Raw genomic sequence first — 18633 nt, 5'->3', positions numbered from 1 at the left:
CCATTGGTGGGCCGCTCTCCCGGGCCCGGGGCAGGACTTCCGGGGCGGGGCCGGCTGTAAAGCGGCGAGGCTGCAGGACCGGCCCGAACTTTCCAGAAGAGTCGGGATCGGAGCAGCAGGCAGCGGGATCTGCGCCCGCCGCGCCGGGGGCCTCCTGCCACTGCCGCCGCCGCCAGCGCCATGGTGAAAGAGACCACCTACTACGACGTGTTGGGCGTGAAGCCCAACGCGTCCGCGGAGGAGCTGAAGAAGGCCTACCGCAAGCTGGCACTCAAGTACCACCCGGACAAGAACCCCAATGAAGGCGAGAAGGTCGGCGGGATGGGCCGGGGCGGTGGGGCCGGGGCGGTGGGGCCGGGGCGGTGGGGCCGGGGCGGTGGGGCCGGGCGGGGGTCCTGCCGGCGGTGCCGCAGGTTCCTGACTGCCGGTGACTGTCCTTCCTGCAGTTCAAGCAGATCTCCCAAGCCTACGAAGTGCTGTCGGACCCGAAGAAGAGGGAGCTGTATGACAAAGGAGGAGAGCAGGCTATCAAGGAGGGTGGCTCTGGCGGCGGCTTCGGGTCACCCATGGACATATTCGATATGTTCTTCGGTGGCGGAGGGAGGATGCAGAGGGAGAGGCGAGGTAACGTGTCGGCGGGGGTATCAGAGTCTCTGAGGAGAGTGCCGTAGCTGTAGGAATTTAAACAGAGTTAAACTGAAGTTACAGGGTTAATCTAGAAATTGGAGAAAACTATTCTCCTTTAACGCCTGAAACTACAAGGGAGGGCGTTTGGTTAGTATGGTGGTAGTTTGGTCTCCTGTGCATTGTCTCCTGTTAATCACTAACCAGGTGTGTTTGGGGAACCTACAGCTGAGTGTAAGCCTACCCGTTAATAAAAATAATAGGAATTGGGAGGGTAAAGTAGCTTAACGTGGTTTGTTAACTAAGCTACTCTAAGGGTAGCGTCTAAAAGTAACTATCTGAACAAGAGACCAAGATCCAGTTCAGTCTGTGAGGCCTTTTTTTGTTCCTGCACTATGCAGTGGAATTAAGTTGAAACTGCAGTAAAATGCTACCCAGAAGTTAAGCTGCAGTTTAATCACGTTGGGGGAAACTTTAAACTTGTTATGAGCAGTGCTGACCCCATCACGTCTTCGTGCAGATTTGGTGAAAAAGGGAAGAAAAAATGTTTTGCATCCAAGTGTTTAGAGTGTTGTGTAAAAGTACTTGTAACAAAACCAGAGTTCAGCATTCTTTAAAAACAAAGCCTACAGCAGCTGAAGTGCTAAGGAGCTCCTGAGGGTAAAAATGTAATTGCTCCTTTCTGGTTCCAAAAGGTCACCTATTGAGAGGAAGAAAGTGCTGAAGTGAAGATTCCAAACAGAGTCTTACACTTGTTTGTAGGAGATTGTTTGGTGACTTTGTTAAAACTAGAGTCTTGCATTATAAAACTTAAACGTCTGAGGTTCTGTATGTTCTGTTACTCCTATTGTTCATACTTTTCCAGAAGATCTCTTCTGAGTTCAATTGAGTCAAAGTCAAAACAAGTGTTACCTAATATAACAGCAGCTGGGAAGGGGCTTTTGACCAATACATGTGAAACAAGACAGAGCTCTATTGAAACAAGATGTAAAACCCCAGAGACTTGGTTTATCGTGGCTTGGCAGGGAGATGTGCAGACCAAGCTTCTCAATTTGAGTAAATATCTGTATTCTTTTACAGGTAAAAACGTGGTCCATCAGTTATCGGTGAGTTTAGAGGACATGTACAATGGTGCGATGAGGAAACTTGCACTGCAGAAAAATGTTATCTGTGACAAATGTGAAGGTAATGCTGAAACTGAAACTATGCAGAAGATGTTTCTAAAACTTTAGGGTTTTTTTTTTTCTGGTAGCACATAACCACCTATCTCAATTTTGTGTTCTCAGGCCGTGGTGGTAAGAAGGGTGCAGTGGAGTGCTGCCCTAATTGCAGGGGGACAGGCATGCAGATCAGAATTCACCAGATCGGGCCAGGAATGGTGCAGCAGATCCAGTCTGTGTGTATGGAGTGTCAGGGGCATGGGGAGCGTATCAGCCCCAAGGACCGATGTAAGAGCTGCAATGGCAGAAAAATTGTTAGAGAAAAGAAGATCCTAGAAGTTCACATTGACAAAGGTGAGGTGTCTTACTAAGGTGAAGTATTGAACTTGCACGTACTGACTGACTTTGCAGCACTAAACCAGAAGATTTAGCAAATACATGGGGTTGATTTCGTGAGTAACAGTGCTGAATATATACACAGTAAAATTGCTTGTTTCTGCCTTACAAAAAGGAGACTTGTTTCTAGGAAGATCAATTATGTTTAGCTCTAAAGCTTGGTACATAACTAAGAATGAATTCTGAAACCTGCATTACTGTAAGCAGTGAATTATTTTTCAGGTGCAAGCCCAGTCTGTGATCAGCTAGCCTAATCAGTGTTCACCACCCGCAGTGAAACCCTGCAGAACTCCGATCACTTCTGCTGTGTTTCAGTGGGAAGGGGAACCAGGTCTGCTAGAGTGACAGGGTGCAGAGACAGTGCTGAGCCTCTCATGCTTAGAGCTCTGTTGGCTACACAACCCTGACAGTGCTGCTCAGCGCAGGTACTGCTTCCTTGCCTGGCAGAAAGCAACTTGATACACAAACCCACAATGGGATGGGTGAATGTAATGGTATTGAGTGATAAGTGCATCTCTGCTGGCGGGGGCGGGGCTGCCCAGAAGCTGGTGGGAGAGGTCTCTGGAGTAGTGCAGCTTGTAAGACAGAGCAAGCTGACAAGTACGTGACTTTTACAGACCTCCTCACGATTCTGATCTGCAGCTGTTTCGTGTGTAAGCAGAGCTTATGGGATGCCTAAATTTGTAGGGGAAATCCTACAGTGGTAGTAAATATGAGGACTAGGAGGGATACATGGAACACGGAAGTCCTGTGAGAAGAATGTTTTTCTAGAAGGAAAGGAAAAATGACTGATAAAGCATAAGAGAGCTACTATTTTTGTTAGCTAGACTTCTTGTGTGGGGGAACCAAGTTTCTTACAGGAGGTTTTCAGTCCGTGGGGAATGCTGCTTGGACTTTGCAGGCACTAAGATGATGTTTCATAAGGAGTTGTGCCACGTATTTAAAAAACTGAAGAAGCTGACTGGTCAATTGCTCTTGAAATGCAGTTTGTACACAGTGTTTCTGACTTCTGTTTTGTATTCGTATGTGTAATGAAAACTGTTTTGATGATATTTCCCTTCAGGACTTTATGTTAGTGGTTCTTTTGGCAGGACAGTTAAACTTGATGGTCTTGAGACATAACACTGAATTCAGGTTAGTGCCATTAAAATCTGTTGAATTGTATTAAAAATTAATAAAAACGAATGCTTCAAGGGAAGATCCTGATGTTCTTCCTTAAAGATCCAGAGATATCTTGATACCAGCTCATGCGTATAGAAGTGTTTATTGGTGGTGCTTTTATCTTAAAAATAAGAAAAACGTTTAATTGTTTTCTGCAACAGGAATGAAGGATGGTCAGAAAATAACATTCCATGGTGAAGGGGACCAAGAGCCAGGTCTGGAGCCAGGGGATATTATTATTGTCTTGGATCAGAAAGACCACTCTGTATTTACAAGGTAAAAATGCTTGAAATTCTCTTACGCTATCTCCTGTGAGGTTTTTCCACATGCTTCCTTGAATACCACTCATCTTGTCCGTACTGGAGTGTCTGGAGATGGGATCACGTGACTGTCACTGGGCCGTAAGTTTGTCTGGGTGGTCAGAGTGCTGAGGGAGTTCTGCTAGTCAGGCCACTTGTGTTCTAACAGCATGAGGTAATCTCCTGTGAGCTTTGGCAGCAGAAAGGTATAGAAGGCAAACAAAAGCAGTTACAGTTAAGAGTTTACAAGTCTTTAATTTTAAGAACTCGTCGAAATACTGAGATTTTTAGTAGTTTTGAATATTTGTGACTGTTTCCTTGCTCTCAGTTACTTAGCTCAGAAAGTTGCCATTCGGTGTTAGTCAACTGTTGTCCACTTGTCCTCAAGGCAAAGAAAACTTGGAGTGTGTTCACATGTGTTTGTGGATCTTACTTAGGACAAACTTACTCAGTATAACATGCACCCTTGTGATCAAACATGTTTTCCTACACTTCATTTCCTGCCCAAGTGCTATGGGCAGGATAATTGGTCCTGTCTGTTTTTTGTTGTGAAAGCGGAAGTGGCTCAGGTGGCACTGACCACAGCACTTCCGTGTTCCCAGGCAATACTGCTCAGTGTTGCACACCTCCCTCTTTCGTGCAGGTACTTGTGGAATTAGCCTGTCCAGTACGTTTTGGCCCACTTAAAAGCACTGCCAGTAATCTCACAGAAGTGTGTTACATTTGTTGTCTCACTGCTGCCGTTCAGAGCAGTTACAAGGGAATCAGTGGGTTTAGAGAAAGCGCTTGTTTCAACACCAACCATTGACCTTGTGCTTGTAAATAGGAACAGTGAGCCAAAGGTTCCTGGGAAACCTGCAGCTGGTCTGCCCAACTATCATGTATGGTGCTGAGCTCTTGAAGCTGCTGCCAGAATTCAGTACCAAGGAGCACTGAGCTCACAGGTTAAGAATCACTTCTGTTTGCTTTGGAGGAGCCTACTCAGCTGATTTTTCTTAACTTCCAGTGAAACCAGACACTGATTCAGATATGCCAAACTGTTCTCGTGGTTTCCTAGGACTCAAAGTCACAGTTCTGCTAGATTATTTTTGTCTATACTTGTGCCCACTGCCTTCAGTTCTAGTGTCCTTCGATAACCCTTGATATTACTGGCCTTGTGGGGTTATGCTGAGGTCATGCTTTCGCACAAGTGGGATGTTCCTCCTCTCCTGTCATAGTCTAAAATTAGCTTTTCGTTCAAGTCTCCTGCCAGAGACCTTTTAAAAACAGGGTGAGTGCTCTACATTCTTTGAATAAGGTGAAGGATTTTGTAGCCTTTGAACATGTAGGCAATCACTAGCATTGCCATACTGAAGTCAGAACACAAAGTAATTAACAGTAATCTATTCCAGATACTTCTTGGTACTTTCCGAAAGGTACTTGGATCATTACCCAGAGTGCCATCACCTGTTCAAACTTCCCTGGTAATAAATCTTCAGAGTGTAACATATTACCATAGTGCAAGTTAGTGCAATTAAGAAGGTATTTATCTATGCAAAGAAAGGAGTTAATTGTCCCAGTTTCAGTATTTATGAGGCTGAGAATTTTTTTTTTCCTGTTTTTGTTTTAATTGGAGCAGTGAAGTGAGACTGGATTCAAGTGGGCCTTGTATTTCTTTCTTTTCAGTAAACACTTCTAACACTTTGGATAGCTTGACATGATCATAATGGCTTTCAGAATGTGTATCATTCTATTAAGGAACTACATTAATGTTTGGTATTCTTTGTTTAATTGCCTGGGCTTCTGTTATAATTAAAACTTACTGTAATTTCCAAGTTAAATATTGAAGTTGGGTATGATCCTTCTACTGTTTTATTCTCACTGTGACTGTTACTTATTGGTTCTGCTGTAGACGAGATGAAGATCTGCTTCTGTCTATGGATATTCAACTGGTTGAAGCACTGTGTGGCTTTCAAAAGCCTATCACAACTCTGGATAACAGAACTATTATTATTACCTCCCATCCTGGTAAGAGCTGGTTTGCTTCCTGTTGGAAGTTCTAGCACACAGTGAATGCAAACTGGAAATCTAAATGAACAAAAGCACCCCATCTTGATGTAAAAGGGATGTGTACTGGTATCAAATTCGTGCCCTAGTCTTTGCAGTATGAATCTTAAAAAAGGATTTTTGCATAGCAGTCAGCAGTAACTTTCTCTTTGTGTGACATAGTAACAGACCTTACCTCATGGACATACTTGCATCCTGAGGATATCTCATGAGAATTGAAAGCTGTGGGTCTCTGAAAACCACTTTTTCAGCCTTGGAAGCAATGGAGCACTTAATAAATTTGTAAGTATGCTTCCTTTGGGAAGCATAACAAGGTTACAGGAATGTAATTTAGACATCAATCTGCTTTCCTACTCAGATGTTACCAGGCAGTAAGTTCTGTTAGACTACTACATGTTGGTGTTGCTGCCTAACCATAATGTAGAAAGCTACATAAATATTGAAGAGAGTTGTAACTAAAGCTGCTTCTGTTGCCTGCATGGATCACTTCCTTTTTTGGTAATTTTTTTGTTGATTTTGTTTTTTTAGGCCAGGTTGTTGAGCATGGGGCTATTAAGTGTGTGTTGAATGAAGGTATGCCGATCTATCGCAGACCATATGAGAAAGGACGCCTGATCATAGAATTCAGGGTGAGTAAACTCATTTCTGTGGCGTTTCGGGACTGAACATCCATCCAAAATTTAACAAAAAAGCACTACCTCAGTCAAGCAGAGATACCAATAATCAGATGTCCTGTTTTGGTATTTGTTCCAAATGGTGGGAACATGGCAGCCTGTCAGAATTACAGTTCAGAACAAAGGGAAAACTTCCATAACACTTCATGCTCAATGTACATGAGGTACCTGAGGAGTTTCTTCAACAGCCATGTGAATTTCCATTTGCTTGACACAGTCTTTAGTTTTTGTTGTCCTGTAGGAAGGATGCATGAGTAACTTCCAACTTCTGCACTGGAGCAGAAGAGTAGCTTGGAAAATGCTGATTTTCTTCTCTGGGGAGAAGCTAGTACTGGGAGCTATAGAAGTGGGCCCCATTTGCTACAGCTTAGGATATATTTAACCATATCTCTAAAGCTGACATTTTGGTTTTTTATATATTTAAATATATAGTTGTATATGCTATTATAAATATGTAGTTGTATGTGTTATTGTATTACATACAGCCTTTGCTTTTGTAGGTGATTCCAGAGGGCAGCCTGAGGCAGAAGTAAAGTGTTGATTGAGTTGCCAAAATTAGAAGCTAGGCATTAAAAATACCTTAGTAATGTTGATTTTTTTTAAGCTCTGTATTTAAGTAATCTGTGATGACAAAGCTGACTATGGCAGATATTTAACATGTAGGTCAATTTGATTTAGTAAAAAAACAGTTCAGATGGACTTGAGTAACCTTAGTTCTTGACGATTTCAGGTCATCTTCCCAGAGAGTGGCTTCCTGTCCTCAGATAAGCTGTCCTTACTCGAAAAACTGCTACCTACAAGACAGGAGATAGAAGAAACTGAGGAAATGGAACAGGTGGAATTAGTGGACTTTGATCCATCTCAGAAGCGAAAACACCACTATAATGGAGAAGTGTATGAAGATGATGAGCATCAGCCTAGAGGTGGTGTTCAGTGCCAGACATCATAAATGGGCCAGTGAATAACTTGTGATGCTTGTTTTGTATGCAGTAGTGGATGAGTGAAGGACTACAAGCAGTTTGCCCTCACCTCCTGCTATTTGTTGTTCTATCCAGCCATAGTTATTTCTAAAAGCATAAAGAAATAAACTAAGTAATTAAACTGACTTTGCAATTTGTATAAAGCTCCAGGATGCAAGCTGAAATGACGTTGACTGCACTTCACCCTTGCCTCTTGGTCCAGAAAAGTCTCTTACCTGCTTGTCTTTTATTCCAAACCTTGTAATTCCTGTATGTGTGCAATTCTCCAGGCTTAAACTGAGATTCTGTGGTGTGCTTTTTAGGACTTTTAGATCTTACACTCTGTGAATAAAGTATGTACAAGTACTTACAATCCACGGTAAGATGTAGTTAAGTTTTGTACCAATTGGGGTAATAATGTTTGGGCTTCTACTGGTGTTGGTTAAATAGGACGTGCTGCACCCACGTGGTCAATGAGGCTGACCCAGACGCAGTCGGTCTTCACAGGCCCATTGAAGTCACACGACCCGCAAGCTCTCCACACTGTTCTGCAGAAGGTCAGATAGTCCTTTCCTGTGCCAGCACTGCTCCTGACCCCAGAGCTCGATGTGGAGTTCACCTTGTTCCGTTGGTGACTCCCATTTGGCTGCTGTCCTGAGCCACACTGCCTGTGGAGCCAGGGGTTGCTTGGAGCTGCCTTGTCTGCTGCGCATTAGTAAAATCCTCTAGGTTTTACCAGCACACGTCAGGCTGCTGTGAGGGGAAGCTTGATTTCCACCTTGATTACTGAAATCAGACACCCCTTAGTGTGTTATGGAAAGCAGTACCAGGCCTCTCAGTGGCTGTATGTGATCCTGCAAAGGAGAGGAGGCTAGTGAATACAACCAACCAGTGCATCTAGGATGTTCTGAAATTAATGTATTGTGTGCATTATTTCAAGCTGACTCTTAAATTTCTGTATGAATGTTCTAATTATTGTAGATTAAGTGTTTCTAATATAATTACAAAATTGTTCATTGCCTCTTTTCTTAGACCGGATGTTGGTTTAAAAACACCACCCCCTTCTTTTTAGACAGCTGTTCACAGAAAAATCTTAAAAACGTTCTTTCAGAAAATATGCTGAGAAGATAGGGCCCGATTTAACCTCTAGTGTGGTAATTTAGTCTTGCTCAGCCATCTGGCTTGGGATAAAGCTTATGCTTTTCATACTGCTTTGAAGCAAAAGTACCATGAGGTGAACTCGTCTAAGTAGTCGTCGTATGGCAGTATATGTGTTGTAACTTGAATATCTGGAAGCTCTTAGGAAAAAACATCTCTAGCTTACCTAAGCATTACAAGTTTCATTGTATCAAGACAGCTGGTATACCACGGATTTTGCACGTCAAATGTAGTCCCTTTCAGGTACCTATAGAACTGTGACCTTTCACCTGCATGTTTCACCTACTTTGTTTTCTTTCTCAACAGAAATAAAATTCTTTAGGCCAAGTGTTTCTACTTGAGTGAGCTCATCAGTGAGCTGAAACGTGTGACGTGCAGGTGCCTGTGCTCTATCAGTAGGATGGTTTCTCCGAGTTCAGGGGAGAAACAGAAAGTTACCTTCCTCTGGCTAGGGCTGACTCCTGCACAGCTGGCTTGAGACTTAAACTGAAGTAAAATAAGCTACTTTTTTTCAGCTCAGTAAGCACCTTTGTTTATTTTTTTTTTCCTTAACCACTAGATCAAAGCAGCAAGGACAAACAACCCTCCATTCACAGCCTTAAGCATGACAATGGGACATGATTTTGCTTCAGATGACTGTGTATAACATTTTAAAAGATCCATAAACTTACTTTCTCAGGAACAGCAGTTTTCCTTTCACCACATCCGTGGCCACATTGGCATAGTTGAAGTCATATTCTTGACTTGCTCTGGAGGCCATGGATGATTCTGCTGCATGCTTGATGACCCCACAGCAGATGGACCAGGTCCAGATTCCAGAAGGGTGGCTGACCAGAAGCTGCCTCTGAAGGCCTCAGCAGAGCAGTCCAGGGAAGGGTGCTCTGCTAGTGCAGGAAGGGCAGCAGGAACACCACCAGGTCAGTATTCTCTTTTGAAATTAGCTGGTTACTGATACAAAATCTGTGCCCTAAACAAATACTGGCAGCAGCAGAGTAAGCTTTTGGCAAAAAGCACTGGATGACAGTAGCTTAGTAGGACTTTGTTCTAGAAGAAGCAGCTGGACATGTGTGCCACTGAAAAATGAAGTAAGGGGGAGGGTTTTTTCTGCCTTGCTGCTTTATTTGGGATACAGTTTTTAATCTGGGGAAATGAACAGAATGGACAGCTGTGGAAATGGATACAGTAGCACAAAATAGGTGTTTCTGTAAGTACCAGTATAGTAACCTGACCTATTGTAAACTGAGTTTGCAATTATTTCCAGTGTTTCAACACCACCTAATTCATATGATCAAGCTTATATTGTAGTCTGTTACAATTATTCTTTTCACTGTGTAGCAGGCGTTTAGGACTTCATTTTTTTCCCATAAAACTGGCAGGTCCACTATTGCACAAGTTGGTTGTGAAACAGAACACCCACTGCAGGCTCGTTTAAGAGTCTACTCTCATTTTTGCTTCTGCTTTCAGAACCCTTAGATTACAGGTCCTCCCCATAGTTTTGAGTACCTGCTACCCAGCATCAGTGGAAGAGGTTGGCTCAGCCCAGGGGTGTAAACTCAGTCATCCAAATCTGCTCTGCATTTGCAGTGTGATGCTAGGCCAACCATGCAAGCAACTTGCCCTATGATTTTTCATTAGCAGCTTCACCTGCGAATACAGGTTTGTGACTGATTCCTGCTCACAGCATTAGGAAAGCATACCGACAAAAGTGAGGTTTGATTTAAGCCACTCTTCGAAAATCACACATAAAGAAATGCCAAGCTTAGTGTTTTCTTAGGTGGTGAAATGAGCACTGTTACAGTGCCCAAAGAATGGGACTTCAACTGCCCTGTTAACTGCTATCAGGAAAACAATAAATAATAATAATAACAATTAAAATAGTAATAATAACAATACCACAACTAGATCCACATCTCAAATAAGTGCTAAGTGCTTTAGATCTCTGCCATAATGGTGGGCATTCCAAAGCCAAAGCCACTGTGTCTGCTGAGATGGCCCCTGAGAAGCCTGATGCTTCCACACAGACTAAACTGGTGAGGAAGGCGGTGTCAATTTTCAATGGATGCCCAAATACTTCTGAAGAAAAGGCTGATACCTGCACGAGATGTGCACAGGTGGATGACCAGCTGCGACAAGGGGCTGAATGACAAGAGATAGTCAGGTGGCTGTGCAGAGATAGGTAAGTGGATCCAGAACCACATACCTACAACTGATACCAGTGAGCCTGAGGCAGCTTGCACCCTGGTGACCCACAAAAGCAGGGCTCCAATTCAATCTTTGCCCTTCAACTTGCAGACTAGAAAGGCAGATCAGATGCTTTAAAGGCTTTAGATGCCCATGAGCAAGGCCAGCAAAGAGAACCTCACCAGCAGTGCATTGTGATTACTGTCAAAGAAACATCAAGTGGTTCTAGTGGGCACTGAGCTGTCCATTTGCCAGCCTGACAGTCACAAGGACCATCCTGTCCTCCAGGAACTGGGATCCATGGCATTGCTGTGAGGGTAGCCTGACCTGTCATAGATACCTACTCCATCACTTTTTCATATGGATACAAATGATGCCACAAGACAAAACATGGGTGGGATCAAGGAAGACTATAAAGCCCTGGGAAGGCAAGTGAAAAATATCCCAAGTCATCCCCATGCCCAAGTCATCCATCCTTCCTGCTGGAAAAATCAGGACAGCCAAAGGCAGACACATTGTGCAGATCAGGGTCTGGCTTTAGGACACAGATGTTCTTAAGTTGTGGTATGCTTTTGTGGATAGATTCTGAATGATCAGATAAATTCATACAACACATTCTTTCAAAATCTTGCATCCATGTCTCTATGCTATTAAAAGAAAGGCAAAAATATGGGAATAGGAATAACAGTTCTTTACTGGGAAGATTAAAAATGCAAATGCAGTAATACAAAAAAACCCCACACATGCAAGCAAACAAACAAAAGTCCTAGAAAACCCTGACAGAGTCAGGAATACAACCTGGCACCCTGGCGGCCAGGGTGTTGGAAGCAGTCCAAATAAGTCCTCCTGGAGTAACAGATGTTGTTCTGTGGAGCAGAGACGATCAGGTAGAAAAAAGGGTCCAGTGCTGGCGAGATGGGCCTGGTCTTCCTCTGAGAATGCAGTGGAAAAAACAGGCTGCTTGGTTTTCCTACATCTCAGTTTTTATCTTGGTAGGAATGGCTGGCTCCCCCCACACTGGGTAGAGCATCTCACAATGGGATGGTGTAATGTGTCATGTCTCTGGTGAGCCTTAATGGCCCATTAACAGAAGATATTCCCCCTGGGGATGGACAGTGGTGAAAGAGATAAGAAACACTGCACCACCTGGTTTTAACAGCTGGCCTGTTATCAGAAGGCATCCACCCTCCTCTGCCCTGGAGCTACAAGAGATAAAGGAAAAAAAAAAACCAAACATCTCCCCAACTGGTTTCAGCAGATGAAATAGAATACACTTTTTGTTTGGTTGCATAACCCAAGACACATGCCTATCACTTAATACAAGAGAAGCAAAATTGAACTCCTTACTCAGCCAATACCATAATTTACATTGGGTGTTAGCAGAGTAAGTTTTCCAATGGTATAGGGTCCACTTACAATATGGCACCAGGCATCCTGGCTGGTGCCATTGAGAAAGTTTTGGCTTTTATAATAATGGGTTGTGTTATGATTTTTGCCTGTTACAGGGGAATGGGATCCCCTGCCTAAAATGGACAGAGTCTTTGGCAGCAGGCTAGCCAGTTTGGTGAAATGGGCTTTAAACTGAAGGACTTGGGAGGCAAGGTCCAAATGGAGACAATTGTGCCATTGCTCCCTCCTGGGGAGCGGGTCATGGCAACCAATGCAGAGACAGATGTTCCTTGGCTGTCCCTGGAGTTGAGGATCAAAGCACAAAATACATTGTGGGTGCTTATGACTATGGTGAATCCTTTCACATCACTTCTGGGAAACCCCATTCTTTGATAATCCCTGAAGTGTCTGTATACAAACAGATGCAGCATGGGGAATAAACAAGAACTAGAAATACATGTGTGTTCACAGGGCCATGATCTCACTGCAATGCTGAGATATCATGGATACATCACCCATGGTGCAATATTTTCGTGGGTGGGTATGTCCTTTTTACAGAGGACAGAGAAATGTCAGAGGAGCAAGGTGGTGGAGTCTCTCTTTACGTGAGAGGAACTGGAATGCATCAAGCTCTACCCAGGGACAAATGAACAAGCTGAGAGTTTATGGGTGAGAACTGTCTAGTGTGCCCTGGCAGCCAGGAGGATCAACCGTGTCCTGGGATGCATCAGGCACAGCATCCCCAGCTGGGCAAGAGAGGGACTGTACTGCTCTGCTTTGCACTGGGGCAGGCTCACCTCGAGCGCTGGGGGCAGTTTTGGGTGCCACAGTGTAAGAAAGACATGAAACCCATCCAGAGCATCCAAATGAAGGCAGCAATGATGATGAAGGGCCTTGAGGGGAAGTTGTGTGAGCAGTGGCTGAGGTCACCTCACCATGACAAAGAGCTTCTTTTGAAAGTGGCAGAGCACTGGAACTGGGCATGAACTCCCCCTCTGGAGGTATTCAAAAGCCACCTGCTCTAAGTGACCTGGCCTTGGCAGGGGGGTTGATTAGATGATCTCCAGTGATTCCTTCCAACCCTAACAATTCTGTGACAATCAATCCAGGAGGCTCATGGAGTGCATCAATGAGAACTTCCTGACCCGATTGATAGGGGAATCAACAAGAAGAGATGATCTGCTGGATCTTGTACTCAAAACCAAAGCACTTGTTGGGACTGTCGAGGTCAAAGGCAGCTTTGGCTGCAGTGATCATGAGATGGTGAAGCTCAGGATACTGAAAGGAAGGACTAGGATGAAAAACCAGTTCTCAGCTCTGAGCTTCAAAAAAGCAAACTAGTCTCTTCAAAGATCTGCTTAGAAGCACTCCAAGGGATAATGCTCTGGAATGAAGAGCCCAAGAAAGCTGGTTACTATTCAAGGCTCACCTCCCCCAGGCTCCAGAGCAGTCCGTCCCAGTGAACAGCAAGTCAGGCAAAAATGGCCATGAGGTCTGTGGAGATGCACAAGGAACTCCTGGCCAAACTAGGACACAAAAAGGAATCATCTGTAACCAAGGCTGAGTATATTGGGAGAAACACAGGTGTGCTGTCTGGGCATCCAGGGATGAGGTTGTGAAAGATAAAGCTTAACTGGATAACAAGGGCCTCTCTAAGTACAAAAGTGGGAAATGGCAGGGAAAATGTGGGGCCATTACAGAATTAGATGGGACATCTGGTTACACATGACATGGAAAAAGTTGATGTTCTGAGTACCTTCTTTGCTTCAGTCTTATCTAGTGACAACATGAGCTCTCAGAATTCCAGAGATCAAGGAGAAAGTGTGGAGCAAGGAAGATGTACCCTTAGTATAAGGATAATGAGGTCAGACAAGACTTAGGCAAACTGAACATGCACAGAACCATGGGCCCCAATAGGATGCATCCACAAGTGCTCTGGGAGCTAAGAGATGTCATTGCAAGGCCCCTCTTGACAAACTTTGATTGGTCAGGGTGACAGAGTGTCTTGGTTTAGACAGGTGTCTGCCAGGGAAAGCTGGAGCTCCTCTTGGAATGGAGAATGTAAACCCCCTCCTTCCATATTATTATAATTCTGCAATAAAGGGGGCTTTCAGACAAAGATATGGGAATAGGAATAACAGTTCTTTAATAGGAATATTAAAAATGTAGTAGTACAAAAAAACAAAAACCCAAGCAAACAAAAAAATAATCCTAGAAACACTGACAGAGCAGAATACAACCTGACACTGTGTTTGTCAGGGTGTTGGGAGCAGTCCAAAAAGAATCCTCCTAGAGTGACAGATGTGGTTCTCTTTGAGTAGAGATTGCTCTGTAGAAGGGTCCAGTGGTGGTGAGATGGGTCCAGTCTTCTGCTGGAAATTCAGTGGCAACAAGCTGTCCTGCTGTTCTGATTCTCAGGTTTTATCCAGGTAGGAATGCTTGGCTCCTGCACTGCGTGGAGCATCTCACAATGGGATGATGTAATGTAATCAGTCATGCAGTGAGCCTTAATGGCTCATTAACAGCAGATATCCCTCTGGAGGGAGGATGGGTTGTGGAAGAGATAAAGAACAATGCCCCGCCTGGTTTTAACAGCTGGCCCATTAACAGAAGACACCCACACCCTCCTCCCTGGAGTAATGAGGAATGGGTCACAGAAGAGATAAAGAAAACAGCTCCCCAACCAGTTTCAACAGATGGCAAATAGAATACACATTTTTGGTGCATATTGCAACCCAAGACACTGGAAAAGTGCCCCCAAACTGGTGGAAAACAAATGTCACATCTCTCTTTGAGAAGGGCAAGATGGGGAATCCAAAGACATAATCTGTCAACCTCACCTCAATTCCTTGGAATGTAATGGTGCAGCTAAACATAGAAACCATTTGCAGGCACATCAAGAGCAAGAAAACCACCAGAAGTTGTCAGGAGGGATTCACCAAAGGGAAGTCATGCTTAACCAACCTGATAAATTTTACAATGCAGTGGCTGACCTGGTGCATGACAGAAGAGAAGTTGATATCTTGTCCCTTGGACTTCTGTAATGCACTGTCTTCCATAAGATCCATGCAGAGGTGTTGAGGTGTTATAAATGACCTAGGATAATTCATGTTTTAATAACATATTTGTGCGGTTTATATGTATAAAATAAATGTAACATACAAGCCGGGATTTGCAACGAGAAAAAGTCGGGCAAACCCAGGCTTGCAGAGATTGCTTTTTCAGAAGAACATAACCGTGGCTGGATGTAGTTAATGGCTAGGAGCTACAGCCATTAACCAGAAGAAAAGACGACCGAGCAACTCTTCCTGAGCAAGGGGGACAGTTAAGGCTCAGTCGTTACGAGTTATCTCGGCAACTTTGTGGAAGGAGACACACCTCTATTCATCAACTCAAACCCCAACATTAGTATTCATCTGTTCCTGGAACGTCCATTCAGCAAAGGAAGGAACTGAATGAAAAACTGAAATGATTCTTCTTCTTTCTTTGGAGCGTCGGTTTAACGGGTGATTTTGCTGAATAGAACAAAGAACTGGGGGGCCTCGGGCTAAATAAAGACTATTTAAGGGGATCCCCAAATGGGTAAAATTTGTGAACAGGGGGAAGTCTCAGTGCGACTGAGTCTGTGACCGTGGTTCACTCAGTGTCGATCCCCGGTAATCGGCATTGCACTTTCGATTGCAGGTTTGCCTAAATTTTTGATTTGCAATTTCTTTAATTAATAAAAATTATTTTATTAATTTGGAAACTGATTGGCTGTTTATAATAGAGGTATGGGACAGATGAAAAATTAAGTCGATTGAAAACTGGCTGAATGGCAGGCCCAGAGGTGGTGATGGGTGCAACACAGTCCAGTTTTGGAGGGCAGAGCCCCAGGGTCAGTGCTGCCTCAGGCCTCAGCAAGTTTGCAGACGGGACTGAAGAGCAAGAAGGAGCTGATAAAACAGAGGGGTTTGTTGCCATCCAGAGGGACCTGGAGAGGCTGGAGAAATGAGCTGACAAGAACCTAATGAAATTCAAGGGGAAGTGCAAAGTCCTGCACCTGGGGAGGAACACCCCAATGCCACAGCATGTGCTGGAGGGCACTCATCTGGAAAACAGCCAAGAAGGAACTTGGGGGTCCTGGTGGGCACCAAGATCAACATGAGCCATCTTTCTGGAAAGAAGTCAAATAGTGTCCTGGCGGCCAGCAATGGAGAGAGGCAATGCTTCCCAGCTTCTCAGCAAGAGCAAGGACACTCCTGGAATACCATCTGGTTTTGGGTCTGCCCATACAAAAGGGACAGAGTTGAACTGAGAGACCAGTAAAGGGTCACAAAGATGCTGAAAGATGGGAGCACCTCTTCTCTAAGGAAAGTACTATTAAAAATATTTTGTCAAGCTGTTCCCTCTTGTTTTGAATTGAAAGACAGGTATCTGCTAGGGAGGGGGCAGTACCTCCCCTGTGTAATAAATATGGTATGTTAATTCGTGTTCTTATGAATTATAGTATGCTAAAATCATAAGCACCCCCTGTAAATATGTTATATGAAAATGTAACCTTAGTTCCAAACGAATCCCGAGGCAGGCACCACCCTAAAATCACCATTCAGGAAAAGATAATGAAATGTCAGGAACCCAGGCTCCGTCATTGGCATCAGAAAAGAGGACACACTAAGATAAAGCAATCAGTCCTTCCTCCCGTGGGCAGCAGAGCCATCAGAGCATCATCATCACCCTGGTCTCCCGAGGAGAACGCCTTTCCATTCACAAATCTTGGTTTCCATGCACCCACCAGAGGACTGAAATTGCCCCCTCTCCATCCCAGAGGAGACTCCTTTCAGCAGATGATGATGAATTTGAATAATTAGTCCTGGGAAACAAAGAAACTGTGGGGAAATCTTATGCCAGGGCAAAATAAAGTGTATAAAACCTGGACTACAAACGGGGCCAATTTGTGAACTTTGGGGGGACTGTAGTGCACTAGAAACTGCGTCCCAGTTCACCCTTTGATGATGCCGGGTTTATTGTCACCGTAACTCCACTGGGGTTTTTTACCAAAATTCTGTGATTTGACTTTTTATAAACCAATTCATATTTTCAATTGGAATACTGGATTGGCATTTATAACACTTGGAATGGAGAATTAGAATCCCCTCCCTCCAAGTTATTCTAATTTAGAAAATTAATGGGGCTTTCAAGCAGAGGTGTGGGGATAGGAATAACAGTTCTTTACTGGTATGTCTAACAAGACAAACAAACAATAACAACTACAGCATTAATAATAAACAAAACCAAGAACTTTGAGGGGCTTTGGTTTCATGAAGCCTGGGGCAGTCTGATCTCTTGGGACTCCGAGAGCACCAAGCTGGAAGGGTGGAAAATCCCGGGCTGGTGGATGAGATGTGTAATAAATATGGAATGTTAATTCGTGTTCTTATGGATCATGGTATGTTAAAAATCATAAGTAACCACTGTAAATATGTTATATGAAAATACAACCTTAGTTCCAGCCAGCCTCGGAATTTACTAAGTCCCGAGGCAGGCACCACCCTGGAATTACCACTTAGGAAAAGACAATGAAATGTCGGGAACTCAGGCTCCGTCCTTGGCATCAGAAAGGACACACTAAGGTAAGCAATCAGTCCTTCCTCCTGTGGACAGCCGAGCCATCAGAATATCATCATCGTTTTGATCTCTCGAGAAACGATGAGCTTTTCCATTCACAAACCTTGGTTTCCTTTCACCCACAGGAAGACCGAAATTGGCACCTCTCCCTACCAGAGGAAAATCTTCTCAGCAGACCAACAACGACTATGAATTCGAATAAGCAGTCTCGGGAACAAAGAGACTGTGGGGAAATCTTGTGCCAGGGCCAAAATAAAGTGTATAAAACCTAAGCACCAAACGAGACAAATTTATGAACTCAGGGGGGACGGCAGTGTGCCAGGTACTGCATCCCCATTCAACCTTTGACCATCCCGGGTCATCGTCAGTGTAACTCCGCTGCGGGTTTTTACTGAAATTCTGTCATTTGATCTTTTAATAAACCAAATTATATTTTCAATTGGAATATCGGATTGACATTTATAACAGATGCATCAGAAGCTCTGTCAGTGGCAGCTGGGGCGGCAGGGATGTCCCGGCATGGCAGTGCAGGGCTACAGCGTAGCAGAAAGCCTCAAAGCAGCGCCCAAGAAGCAGCAGCAGCGGGGCAGGGCCGGCGCAGCAGGGCAGGAAGAGGCGAGCTCAGGGCTCCAGTGCACACGAGCAGATGACGGTGGATTTCCCGGGACGAGACGGCGTGATGACAGTGAGCTCTCCCCGCAGCCCAGAGCAGCCTGGCTGTTCTCTCTCTGCTGCCAAGAGCGAGAGAGACAAGCTGCACCCAGCTCTGTCCCTTACCACCCCCAAAAACTCGCAGTTATCTCCCCCTTCCGAGAGACAACTCCCAGAGACCCAAAAACAATAGGTGTAGCCCGGTGCTACCTTCTCCTTCGGCCACTTCTTTGTTTTGGTCAAGCACCCACAAGCACCCAGTAGTTAGTCTCCTAGCAACTAACGGGGAAAGATTTCTATAAGTAAAACAAAACCGAACACCAATCTA

At 44.3% G+C, this 18633-nt stretch overlaps 1 protein-coding gene across 1 annotated transcript; it reads left to right on the top strand.

Moving 5' to 3' along the window:
• Window positions 1–32: 32 nt before the first annotated feature.
• On the top strand, window positions 33–7696 carry DNAJA1 (DnaJ heat shock protein family (Hsp40) member A1). The gene is made up of 8 exons (XM_063421502.1): window positions 33–312; window positions 447–624; window positions 1705–1809; window positions 1911–2138; window positions 3503–3617; window positions 5532–5647; window positions 6215–6315; window positions 7091–7696. Exons 1-8 carry the CDS (start codon window positions 181–183, stop codon window positions 7307–7309), a joined length of 1194 nt encoding a protein of 397 aa, XP_063277572.1. The 5' UTR covers window positions 33–180; the 3' UTR covers window positions 7310–7696.
• Window positions 7697–18633: the final 10937 nt, after the last annotated feature.

The sequence above is a fragment of the Prinia subflava genome, chromosome Z (genome assembly GCF_021018805.1).
Source record: "Prinia subflava isolate CZ2003 ecotype Zambia chromosome Z, Cam_Psub_1.2, whole genome shotgun sequence".
Taxonomy (NCBI): domain Eukaryota; kingdom Metazoa; phylum Chordata; class Aves; order Passeriformes; family Cisticolidae; genus Prinia; species Prinia subflava.
The sequence above is the reverse complement of the archived record's forward strand: the minus strand, read 5'-3'. Positions and strand labels throughout refer to the sequence as shown.